The sequence below is a fragment of the Charadrius vociferus genome, unplaced genomic scaffold (genome assembly GCF_000708025.1).
Source record: "Charadrius vociferus isolate BGI_N301 unplaced genomic scaffold, ASM70802v2 scaffold158, whole genome shotgun sequence".
NCBI lineage: Eukaryota > Metazoa > Chordata > Aves > Charadriiformes > Charadriidae > Charadrius > Charadrius vociferus.
In genome coordinates this window covers 1,954,630-1,967,770 of record NW_009661372.1, presented here as the reverse complement: position 1 = coordinate 1,967,770, position 13,141 = coordinate 1,954,630, and the positions used below count along the sequence as shown (strand labels likewise).

Here is a 13,141-nt window from a genome sequence, read left to right as displayed (position 1 = left end):
ACAGCCTAAATCTACCAACACAAGGGTACTTCCAGTAGTCTGATGGTCTTTCTCAGGTTGTATGAGAAAAGTAGATGCCATCTTCTTTAGAGTCCCACATTGAGGGACATCAAATAGACTGTCAAAAGTACACTAAAGCATCTCCCCACCTCAGATTTTTCCTCCTGCAGATCACCATTATTCAAGTCACAAATACATTTTACATATCCATCCTTTCCAAAGGGATGCAAGATAGAACAAAGGTAAGAATGGATCTAGGCTTCACAGTAAACATCGAGGGTCTCACTTTGCCCACCTAGGCATCAATTATGGTGATTATACTGCAAGATACCTCCTGCTTAAAAATTAGAATTCAAGCTTTCACAAGCCAATACGTAAAAGTAGCGTAGAATATCTGCACTGCAGACATCTGATTTCATAGAAGGTTGCATGTACATACATAGATCAGACACCAGGCTCATTTCGCAAACCTAGGCTTTATTAAAGCAAAGTTGCATTAGTACTTTGATGTGACAGGATACGCCTGATATTAATCAGTATGCTATTCTCTGAATTCAGCATTAAATATGAAAAAAACAGGGACGACATATGTATCCTACTAATAAGAACTCCTTTTCTTATAAACTTGTGGAATACCCTTGGTAAGACACATGATCCAGTGTTATAAAACTACACGTTCTGACATACAGAAATTGTTACTTAATAGCAAGCCTTCCTTAACCAAATACTTAAATGTTACAGGAATGTTCACTTAAACAAGTGAAAATCATTATGTCTGTGAAAGATCAATGGCTTTGTTCATATAAAAAAGGCCTATTAAAAATAGCATATTGGAAACTAAAACAGAAAAAAGCATTTAAGATTAGCACAACTGAAAATTTTTAAAGAATATATAAACACCACATGTTTTCAAAGAAACAGATATTTTTAGCTGGTGTGCTATTGACCAATGAAGCAAAACAACTACATATAAAACCACATGAGCTTTCCATACAAAAAAAGAAACGGTCATACGTTGTCCTGTTTTCTGTTGATAGTTCGTCATTCAAAGTTTGATGTGCTTCTAATGCACAGCTGGCAATCTACTTCGAACTAAAGTCGACCTCATGTGACGAATTGCAGAAGTAATTTACTTGTCTGGTGCAAGTTTAAGACTGTTGCTCAATTGACTGTAGTTACTTTACTAAGCCTCAAAAACCCCTCATGCCTTACTTTTTTCCTTGCCGTCCTGATTCAGGGATGTATTGAGAAACCTCAACTACAACAAGAAACTTCCGTAAGCATTCCTAGGATCAACACTGAACTGACTGTGTAGCAGCACTCCACAGAACTACCCAGTGACTCCAATCACCATTCAACAAGGCTGTGTCTATAAGACTCTGACTGCTCCAGGATGTGACAGCCTAAAGCAACAAAGAGCAGAAGAACAGGGAGAAAGATGCTACTAAATACAAATTAATACAAGTTAAACACACACATGCACAAACACCATGTGCTGCACTTCACTCTAGTTATTGTTTAATAAAGATCGAGCTGTTAAGCTATACATCTTGCTATTTCAGCACAAAGACTCAGAAGGCAGTGCCGAACTGGTCTAGCAAGATTCTTAAGAGAAACCAAGGAACACGTCTCTAAGGAATATGGTAGCTTCATAAGACCAGCTGGTGTAGTTTAAACTATTACACAGTTTGTAATTCAATTAGAATGAGGCCTTTTGTATTCCATTGCTATGTGTTTTGTCAGGCAACCTCAAAAACAGAAAGCCATTTTTCTTTTTGTCTTTTTTTCCTGTTCTTTCCTGGAAGAACAGATTTTCTTTCTATTTCAACATTGCACTGAAATGTATTCAGTTACCACCTCCCACCACCAAGAATCTATTAAATGTTATAAATTTGATTATGCATTTTAATCATATTGGATTGATCATTAATGGATTTCCTCCCACTCACCTCTGTCCTCAAAAAGACTTCTGCGCATTTACATTTCTGCCATCTGTGTTTTGTGGTCAACATGTGGAGAACTGGCTTTTGGTGCAGGAAGCAACTAAAATTACTCTTTAAAGTGGAACTTTCCCAACCATAAAAACAATTCATTGCCAGGCCTTCCCTCTAGAACTACTTTGTCTCATACTCTAGCTCCAGCTCTGATCACCAGTAATGTTTGTTAGCTTTTCTTCAACCAAAAATTTCAAAGTGACTAGTGGTATCACTAAGGGACAGCAAAAGAAGTTGAGATGGCAACCCCTCCCTGGAACAGAATTTTAGACTTAATGCTTATTCAACAGTATTTAAAATAAATTATTTCACACATTTCATTCAATAAATTTAAATTGTTCTACACGCAAAATTAAACACCATTTCTCCCATTCCACCATTAGAGTAACCAAGTCAACCAGAGCTGAGGGCCATGCCCAAAGGCAGAAGTGACAATGCGAGAGCTAAGCACATAAGTTCGCTTTGTTAGTCAATGTTTAACTGTGATTTTTGGTATTTAGTCAAAGTGTTTTGTGGTTGACAGTGAAATTCAGTAGCAAAACTAAGAGCTTCTTCCCAGAATAATGCATGTAATGGCATTTTTGATTGCGGTTTTAGGTTTGGGTTCTTTTTCTGCTTTTAAGGCATGCTTATGTCCAATATGAAATAGTGAATTTCAGTAAACCCCTTAAGGACTTTGTAAGATGGAAGAACAGTATCAACAACAAAGGAGACAAGAAGCAGTAACAAATATTCCACACAAATGCAAGATATTCCAGATTTTCTTCAACAGACACTATTAATTCAGGGGAAAATGGGACCTCAAATATCATACAAAACATTTGTTCATTATGTAAAACTGCACTACACAATTTGAATTACTGGACATGTTAACCTTTTAAATTTCACATGGTTCTCAAATTTTAATGCAATAAATTTTAAACGCAACGTATGAGAAAAAACCCTTCAATCTCTAGCAAGGCTGTTCTGTGCTGTGCCACTTGTCTGCCACTTGAAGACTCACTTGTGTCTGAGAAATATCAGAATGAAGAAATACTGGTTCACGAGTTGTAGCATAGAAGTGTATATACAAAACAGTAAAAAAAATTAAATTCAAACACAAAAGTTATTTATTAACATTCTGTTGTGGAGAATACCTTTAGTGTCTCCTGAAATGGAGTCAAAGGGCAACGCTGGACACAAAGTGTGAGTCTCAGACCACATCATCAGACCTATGGCACCCCCAAAACACTAAGGATCATGTCCTGCTCCAGCTGGAGTCAGTATCAAAACTCAACATATTCACCTTCACTAGATTAAGACACCAGTGACTGTGTCCTGCTCTTAAATGCATAGCTCCTTGTTTTCATTTAGAGAAAGCAGACACCTTCTTTCATTATAGCTACTTGTTTCCAGGTGTTATTATTATCATAAGCCATTTAACAGTCTCATTTCAGTTTATTTGCTATAGTGGCAAATAAACTGTTTCATTAGTATGCAAATCCCACTAAATTAATACCTTTATATTACGTTTGCTTAATCGTTTGTAACTCTGCAACACCACCCTTTTTGCTAGACATTTATTTAGGACTAGCAAGCTACATCGAGAACAAGTAAAACAACAATACTTGGCCTGAGGTTGCAGGAAGATATTTCTCAATAGAAATGTCAATTTAAGCAGCTCTGGAGCAAAAAAGTGGAGGAAAGAGATTAGGTTGGCACAGTGCATGTGAGAAATGACAGCTCCCTGAAATAAGCTTCTTACTGTGATCACCATCTTTGGAGTACCGGTTAGGTTATTTGTGCTATATATTGTTTATAGGATCTTATATAGACACTGCATATGTTTTTCTTCCCTTTAACTTTAAAGAAGACCTATACAGACACTAACACTGTTAAAGGTACAAAATGTCTGTCTGGATCTAACACTTTCTACGAGCATTTTAGCGGCCTTCTGTACCTTTTTTGTTTCATTTTGAAAAGGGATGGGGTGGAGGGGAAGAATTATGAATAAGTCCATCAGCTGGATGGGAAATAAATCAGCCTGCTTCAGTTAGTGACTGTGCCTGCACAGCTATGTGGGACCCTCCATGCTGAGCCCTGAAGTTCTGGTTGCTGGTGGAAGGGTGACAGCAGGCTCAGGAGGTGCCCCGTGCCACGTAAACAGGAGGCCAGGAGATCAGCCACACTCCTGACCACACATAGTTTACATCTGCCCTGCCAGGCGAGGATTGACATGAGGAAGTTTTTGAAGCTGTTTCAAAATACCTGACAATTCAACAGCTGCTTAATTATGTTTGAATTCACTTACTGCACTCACATTTCACAAACTGTACAATTAGGCCCAATCCTGCCCTGGCACCAGTGAGCCAGGCTTTCATTCATATAGAGCTGTTTGAATGATCAGAGCAATAATCTATACACTCAACCCCAAAGAGTTTACAAATATTTAGCACCAGGAACTACGCTTATGACTAGGTAATTTGGTATTATTTCTGTAAACCAAGAAATAAAATAGCTTCAATTCGCACAATTTGGCAGTGCAATACAAATCCTGCTTTTCAATTAAAGGATTAGGAAACCTTCAGGTAACCATGACAACAGCATACAACTTACAAGCAGGAATAAATTTACGGGCAAAAATGAAGAGTACTAACAGGATAAGGGGGAAAATTTAAAACATACTTTTAATAGTGTATCTATCATTTAGTGCAACTTAAAGGTCGTAAGTTTTTTTCTTCCTTTCTGTGAGTAGTTATTCATGATGAAATAAATGAAAGTACTCAGCTTGGCTGCTTAATGTCATTGCAGACAGAATATTACTTTTGTTTAATGTAAACAAGAGTCCCAGAAACCTATTCTGTTGTCTAAACTACACTCAAATACACTATGCCAGATGGATCTGGAACAGTACCATCTTTAGTTTGCAAAACAAGCATTGTATTTGCATTCCAGGGCCCTGAGGGAATTGGTAGATGTAGTTGCTAAGCCACTCTCAATCATGTTTGAAAATTCATGGCAGTCAGGTCAAGTCTCCAATGACTGGAGAAAAGTGAATATCACATTCATTTTCAACAAGGATAAAAAGGAGGACCCTGGGAACTACCAACCAATTAGCCTCACCTCAGTGCCCAATAAGACCATGGAACAGATCCTCCTGGAAGCTATGTTGAAACATACAGATGATGGACAGGTGATCAGAGACAGCCACCATGGCCTCACAAAGGGCAAATCATGTCTGACTAATCTAGTGGCCTTCTATGATGGAGTGACAAGAGCTACAGATATCATCTACCTCAACTTCTGTAAGACCTTTGGCACAGTCCTACACAACATCCTTGCCCCTAATTTGGAGACATATGGGTTTGATGGATGGATGGTTAGACAGAAAAGGAATTGGGCATGTCCAACGAGTTACAGTCAATGGCTCAATCTCCAAGTGGAAACCAATAATGAGTGATGTTCCCTCAAGGGTGCATGTGGGAACCAATACTATTTAATAGCTTCATCAATGACATTGACAGTGGGACTGAGTGCACCCTCAGAAAGTTTTCACATGACGTCAAGCTGAGTGGTGCAGTTGATTCACTTGAGGGAAAGGATGCCATCCAGAGGGACCTTGACAGGCTTGAAGAGTGGGCCCATGCAAACCTCATGAAGTTCAACAAGGCAAGATCCTGTGCCTGGGTCAGGGCAACCATGTGTACCAATACAGACTGGGGGATTTAGAGCATCCCTGCAGAGGAGGACTTCGGGATACTGGTGCATGAAAAATTGGACACAAGCTGGCAACGTGCACTTGCAGAGCAGGAAGCCAGTCATATCCTGGTCTGCACAAAAAGAAGTGTGGTCAGCAGGGTGAGGGACGTGATCCTCCCCCTCAACTCTGCTCTTGAGAGACCCCATCTGGAGTACTGCATCCAGCTCTGAGGTCCTAAGTACGATAAAGACATGAACCTGTTGAGTGGGTCCAGAGGAGGGTCATGAAAACAGTCAGAGGGCTGTACACCTCTCCTATGTAGACAGGCTGAGAGAGCTGGGGTTGTTCATCGTGGGGAAGAGAAAGGTAGACCTTCTTATGGCCTTTCAATATATAAGGGGGGCTTATAAGAAAAAATAGTGAGAGACTGTTTACCAGGGCTGATAGTGACACGACAAGGGACAACTGAAAGGCGGCCAATTTAGATTGAATATAAGGAAGACATTTTTTACAATGAGGGAGGTGAGACACTTGAACAGGTTTGCTAGAAAAGTGCTGGATGCACTGGGGATTGAGGATTGTATTGGATTTACATAGCAAACTGGCAGGAGGGGCTGCAGGTGGCTTCTGTGAGAAGACACCAGGGAATGCCCCCTGGGGAGGAAGAATGCTAGGCACCAGTATGGGTTAGGGGTGGACCTGCTGGGAAGTAGTTCTGAGGAGAAGGATCTGGGAGTCCTGGTAGACAGTAAATTACCCATGACCCAGCAATGTGCCCTTGTCGCCAGAAAGGCCGATGGCATTCTGGGCTGCATAGGGAAGAGTGTGGCCAGTAGGTTGAGGGAGGTCATTCTCTCCCTCTACTCGGCACTGGTGAGGCCACAACTGGAATACTGTGTCCAGTTCTGGGCTCCCCAGTTCAAGAGAGACGGAACTGCTGGAGAGAGTCCAGTGTAGGGCAACCAAGATGATTGAGGGATTGGAGTGTCTCCCTTTTGAGGAAAGGCTGAGAGAGCTGGGACTCTTTAGCCTAGAGAAGAAAAGGCTGAGGGGAGACCTTATTATTGCGTATAAATATCTAAAGGGTGGGTTAAAGGAGGATGGAGCCAGACTCTTCTCCGTGGTTCCCAGTGACAGGATCAGGGGCAACGGGCACAAATTGAAACATAGGAAGTTCTGTTCAAATACAAGGAAGAACTTCTTTACGGTTTGGGCGACAGAGCACTGGCAGAGGCTGCCCAGGGAGGTTGCGGAGTCCCCTTCTCTGGAGATTTTCAAGACCCGCCTGGATGCAGTCCTGAGTAATGTGCTCTGGGCAATCCTGCTTTAGCAGGGGAGTTGGACTGGATGATCTCTAGAAGTCCCTTCCAAGTCTGAAAATTCCGTGATTCCGTGGGACAGAGCCAGTTCCAGCCGACTCCAAGATGGACCCAGGGCTAGCCAAGGATGAGCCCATCAGTGATGTTGGTAGCACCTCTGAGATAACATATTTAAGAACGGGTAAAAAACACTGCACAAGAGCAGCTGGGAGAGAGGAGTGAGAAAATGTGAAAGAAACAACTGTGCAGACACCAAGGTAAGTGAAGGAGGGGGAGGAGATGCTCCAGGCATCGGAGCAGAGATTCCCCTTCAGCCCATGGAGAAGACCATGGTGGAACAGATATCCACCCTGCAGCCCATGGAGGACTTCACGCTGGAGCAGGTGGATGTGCCCTGAAGGAACCTGCAGCCTGTGGAGAGCCCATGATGGAGCAGGCTCCTGGCAGGAACTGTGGCCTGTGGAGTGGAGGCCACGCAGAAGCAGGTTTTCTGGCAGGACCTGTGACCCTCAGGGGGACCCACACTGAAGCAGTCTGTTCCTGAAGGATTATACCCTGTGGAAAGGACCCACATTGGAGCAGTTCATTAAGAATGGCAGCCTGTGGGAAGGACCCACATTGGAGAAGTGCATGGAGGACTGTCTCCCAAGGGAGGGACCCCACGCTGGAGCAGGAGAAGAGCATGAGGAGGAAGGATTGGCAGAGACAACATGAACTGAACGCAAGTCCTATTCCCCCTGTCCCCCTGTGCTTCCTGGGGCAGGGATGTAGAGAAGTCAGAAGTCATGTTGAACCTAGGAAGGGCTGAGGAGGCGAGGGGTGGGGAGGAGGTGTTTTTAGATTTGTTCTCATTATCCTGTGCTGTTGGGCAATAAATTAAATCAATATCTCCAAGTCGAGTCTTTTTTTGTCCATGACAGTAATTGGTGAGTGATCTCCCTTGACCTTGATCTTGACCTGCGAGCTTTTTGTCGTATTTTTATCCCCATCTTGTTGATTGAGGAGTGATAGAGCTGCTTGGTGGCCACCAGGTGGCCAGCAAAGGTCAATGCATCACAATGGGGCTTTGAGCAACCTGGTCTACTGAAAGATGTCTCTGCCCATGGCAAGAGGGTAGGAACTAGATGACCTTTAAAGGGCCCGTCCAACCAAAACCATTCTATGAGTCTATGATATTGGAGAAACGTACAGGTTCATTTTCTTATGTACAAATGCAACATAAAGCAAAAAAAAAAATGAAACCAAAACCAGTTACATATCTATTTGCCTTTTAAAATAAATTCCTGTCTATTTTTTCTGTCTATTACATTTTGGCTGAAATGGTTTACAAGGGTCTGGACTATACACAGTGGCTTTCTAACTCAGGTACATTTATAAGTGCATAATTTTAACAGCCTTCTTGCTGCCATTATTTTTAGTCAGTACTTTTCTGCACTGGATTAGAACCAGAGGGCTAACAGGAACAATATAAATCGCTAACACTGATGCTGTGCAGCTGCTGCTTCCACGGAAGGCTAATGATAAAATGAGAAGGTCAGGTATCTCTAAATTGTATACAGTGAGATATGTGTAGAGCACTAGAATAACCATGAATTCTCTTGTTAATCTGGATTGTAGCAACAAATTCTTGGTTCTCTTACCTGCTACAGCAGAAATTAAAACTGCTACCTCTATAATTTGTGCTGATTTTTTATTCAAGGTTCAGCGTCCAATGAAAGAACAACCTATTAAAACAGGCAGCCTGAACTGTTCAGCGGAAAAGTGAGTAACCTAACCCACCAGTATGCAGCAACAGCCACAATGGGAGAGACACAGAGAGGTTACATCTATTATGTTTTACAGTTTTGCAGAACTGAGTATAGAAACAGATACCAGGACATGATCTAGCATATAACAGTAATAAAAAGAAAGTTGCCCAGAATAAGGTATTCACTCAAGATTGGCTCGTTGTTGTATAATATTTTGGGCATTTGCCATATTCCTCTTTAATAAAAATTGAACGTTACAATAGGTTAAAAAAAAATATCCTCTCCAAAAGGAATCTGTCTGCGAATAAAGCATCTGGAATGTTTTAAAATGAATCAAGAGTCCCAAATGCTAAAGAGAAAACCAGGCCCTTTGTAATAAAAAAAAAAAAGAAATAAAAAAAGAAATAAAACTATGAAATTATGAAAAGTCTGGAAGGAGATGGTGGCACGCTTTCTTCAACCTGAAAATTGAATTAAAAATTTTTCTTCTAGTGGATTTAATTTATGTATTCAAGTCCATTATTAATCACACATTCACCATACTAGCAACACTATTACACAAATAGCAGAAACACTGGCTGTAGGAGTATTATTATGAGTAATAGAATATACTGTATCACTTCTTCCTATAAGAACACCTAACATAGATGAACAGTATTCTTCCTTGCAATTACAACTGCAGTTGTTTTAGTTGTGACACTAAGGATCAGAGCTGTCTATGAATCCCTGGAATTCCTTCTGCCTCTTTCTGTATTCCACCACGTCACAGGTAGCTATCACACCTATCGATAAAATCTTGCTGTATTTGGAGATGGCTACTGGTGGAAAGGGCAGAGTAACTACTTACATGAAAAAGGAGCAATTCAGAGGTGAGAGGGGCAGGAGGGATTTTTTAGAACTGAAATACATTCAATTTAAAAAAAGGTAAATTTTGGTGACTAAGGCTAGCATTACAGTGCATATAACTAATTCAGGACAATACAGTAGATAAGCAACCCAGAAATAAAAGTCTTAATTAATTTGATTTGCAAGTCATTTTTGCTACCTCAAGGAGATGAATTATTTTTTCTTTCCAAGCTTGTAAGATATTTCTCTTACAAAACACCTCATTTTATTCTAGATTGAACCTATTTAAACATTTAAACTATACATGAGGTAAAAAGGAGTGTGGCTTCTAATAACAGTGTTGTTTACTATATCAAGATTGAGATATCTAAGATTGTCTCAACTTGAACAAATAAAATAAGACTTGTACTTACCGATATATCATCACTAAAATCTATTTCATCCAAATCAAGGTATTCAGGGGCTTCCATTATTCTTCTATGGACATTTTGGGTGAGTCAGCACAGTAGTAAAGACCTAATTAAGAAAAGAGAAAGGGATTGTCTACTAAAGGGTCAAAACCACATGGAAATGGTTTAATATAGTTGCTAGATTACTGAAAACATTTAACTTGTATTGTAAAGTCTTTCATAACTTAATCCCAAAACCTAAATATGATTTGCCACCTCTACTTTTAATATCATCACATCATATCATTTCAATTTGTATGGAGAATAGCTAAGTGGTACTTGAACTGGAAGTCAAAATTACTTGACTCAGCATCACTCTAGAAGTTCAATATAGGTGTAAAGACCTAAGCTGTTGAGCACCCTCACGACCTTGCAACCATAGCTGCGTTAATAATGTAGCTTCTTTTATGGATGCTATTACTTTACTGTCCTGAACGCAGCATCTTCTGTTACTAGAGTTTTCTTCTGCTCAAGAAGGCAGAAAAGAACTCAGAATCATGCTGTGCACAGAGAACAAAATCCTGTCACACTTTACCTCCACCTACAAGCAGACTAACACACAACACAGTCAGTGCTTTACAGATGGGTGATTTATCTCTCCTCAGCCTGCAAGTAAACTTCCCCCAAAACAGTAACCAAGGCAAAAACAGAATTATATCAATGTGCACTGATTATCAGGGGCCTTAACCATTTCCTCACAGCAAGGGAAAACAAAGAGAAAACTCTCTTGGCTGGAAAAGTCAATACGTAATTCTGAATAAACTGGAGCTTAAACAATCAAATGCTCAAACACCATAAAACCCTCTTACTTTCTTAATCCTAACTATAATGAAGGTGTGCGTTACCACTACAGACAAGTACAACAGAAGTGAAAGAGGAAAAGGAAGCTATTTTAAAGGAAGCTGAAAAAGAAAAGTGTAATGCATTTTTAAATAATGTGAGGCACTGCATAAGTGTTAAGTATTATCATGGAAGCAAATTAAATCCTTCTAGTACTTGTACATAACAAAAGGAAATACCTGAAGAAAAAAAAATAATACAAGCCCAGTTTATTCACATGATAACTGCCAAGAAATATGTTTATGAATAATGAAGTCAGCTGTGTAGGTTCTAAATAAAATCATTGTGTGGAACATTCATATGCGGTTAAGAATTTCCTTGGATAAGGGTTTTGAAGAAAATGCTTTTCTGCAGGTGTTACACTTATTGGCAAACAAACCCTCAGTCATCAATCTCCTTCATAACACCCCACCTAAGCACAAAGCTGATCTTAAGACACCTGTTCTTGAAGAGCTGGAAAAGCAAATTTTTATTTCTCACCAAGTTACTGAAAGTAAAGGACTATTCAGCATCATTTTCTCTTTAAATGAAAAAGGAAATTAAAAAAAAAAAAAGCATGGGTTTCCTTTAATGTATTAGGATATTTCTGCTCCTTGCAATATGAGAAGGAAGGAATTCCTGGGGAGGAGAAAATGGGGAGGAAGGCAGCACGTAAGAATAACCTCAGCTACCTATTATTTGCTCTTACTGTGCCTGTTAGACTTGAGTGAAGCAGTGGAAAAGGAGATGGCTACAAAAATGTAAAAAGGTATAAAGCCCTCAGTTCAACTTGACATAAGGAAACAGAAGTAGCTATAACGTGAAACTAATCAGAAGCTGTTCATTTTGCACAATTCCCAAATGCTAAGTTTATTCTTAGATGGAACTACTAAAATCAGGCAGAATCCTTGCAATGAAAGGAATTAGCTGTTGTGAAAAGGTGTGCCACATTCAAGTCTACAGACCTTTTTCCACATTAGAGATTTTGCTTTCTTAACAGAAACATAGCATTTCAGTATATTTTTTTAAGGTTTATGCTTCAACATTGCATTTGGGTGTTGTTACAGCTTACTTGTGGCAAAGTGCGCTGTCACTGTATTGGGTTTGCATGGCAAGGTTTTGGTAGTGGTGGGGGAATTACAGGGGGGGCTTCTGTGAAAAGACAGCAGTAGCTTACCCTATGTCTGATAGAGCCAATGCCATCTGGCTCCAAGATGGACCCGATGCTGGCCAAGGCTGAGCCCATCAGTAATGATGGTAGCACCTCTGGGACAATATACTTAAGAAGAGAGTGAAAATGGCTGTGCAACAGCAACAGAGAGGAGGAGTGAGAAAATGTGAGAGAAACAACTCTGCAGACACCAAGTTCAGTGAAGAAGGAGGGGGAGGAAGTGCTCAAGGTGCCAGAGCTGAGATTCCCCTGCAGGCCATGGTGAAAACCACGGTGAGGCAGGCTGTCCCCTTGCAGCCTGTGGGAGTCCATGGTGGAGCAGATATCCACCTGCAGCCCATGCAGGACCCCACACTGGAGCAGATGGATGCCCGAAGGAGGCTGTGACCCAGTGGGAAGCCCATGCTGGAGCAGGCTCCTGGCAGGACCTGTGACCCCATGAGGAGAGCATCCCACACTGAGGCAGGTTTGCTGGCAGGCCTTGTGACCTCGTGAAGCACCCACACTGGAGCACTCTGTTCCTGAAGGACTGTACTGCACGGAAAGGACCCATGCTGGAGCAGGGGAAGAGCATGAGGAGGAAGAAGTGGCAAAGACAACATGTGATGAACTGAACACAACCCCCATTCCCTGTCCCCCTGTGCCGCCTCATGGGGAAGATGCAGAAGAGTCGGGAGCGATGGAGTGAAATTGAACTTGGGAAGGGAGGGGTGGGGAGAAAGCATTTTAGTTTTTGTGTTTGTTTCTGACTACCCTACTCTATGTTTAATTGGCAATAACTTAAATTAATTTTCCCCAAGTTGAGTCTGGTTTGCCTGCGATGGTAACGGACGAGCAACTTCCCTTTCTTGATCTCAACCCATGAATTAATTTTTAATCTTATTTTCTCGTCTTCTCCTGTTCAGAAGGGGGAATAAGAGAGCAGCTGAGTGGGCATTTGACAGCCAGCCAAGGTCAACCCATCCCAGTGTCCCACCACAGAGGTAAAGACTAGTTGTCAGTTTATCACTGTGCCTATTGATATCAGCTCAAACCGAATCACCACGCCAGTTTTAGAGGCAAGATAAATGCCAACTGCATATGTACTGTCCTACACAAATTACAGGATTGTAAAAT

The 13,141-nt window shown here is 41.0% G+C and overlaps 1 protein-coding gene across 1 annotated transcript in view; it reads right to left on the bottom strand.

The window, feature by feature from the left end:
* SNCAIP (synuclein, alpha interacting protein) overlaps positions 1 to 10,056 on the bottom strand; it is a 60,258-nt gene extending 50,202 nt beyond the window's left edge. Inside the window, exon 1 of the mRNA XM_009893822.1 lies at positions 10,000 to 10,056. Coding sequence (XP_009892124.1) covers positions 10,000 to 10,056 — 57 coding nt within the window. The remainder of the gene's footprint in view (positions 1 to 9,999) is intronic.
* Positions 10,057 to 13,141: the final 3,085 nt, after the last annotated feature.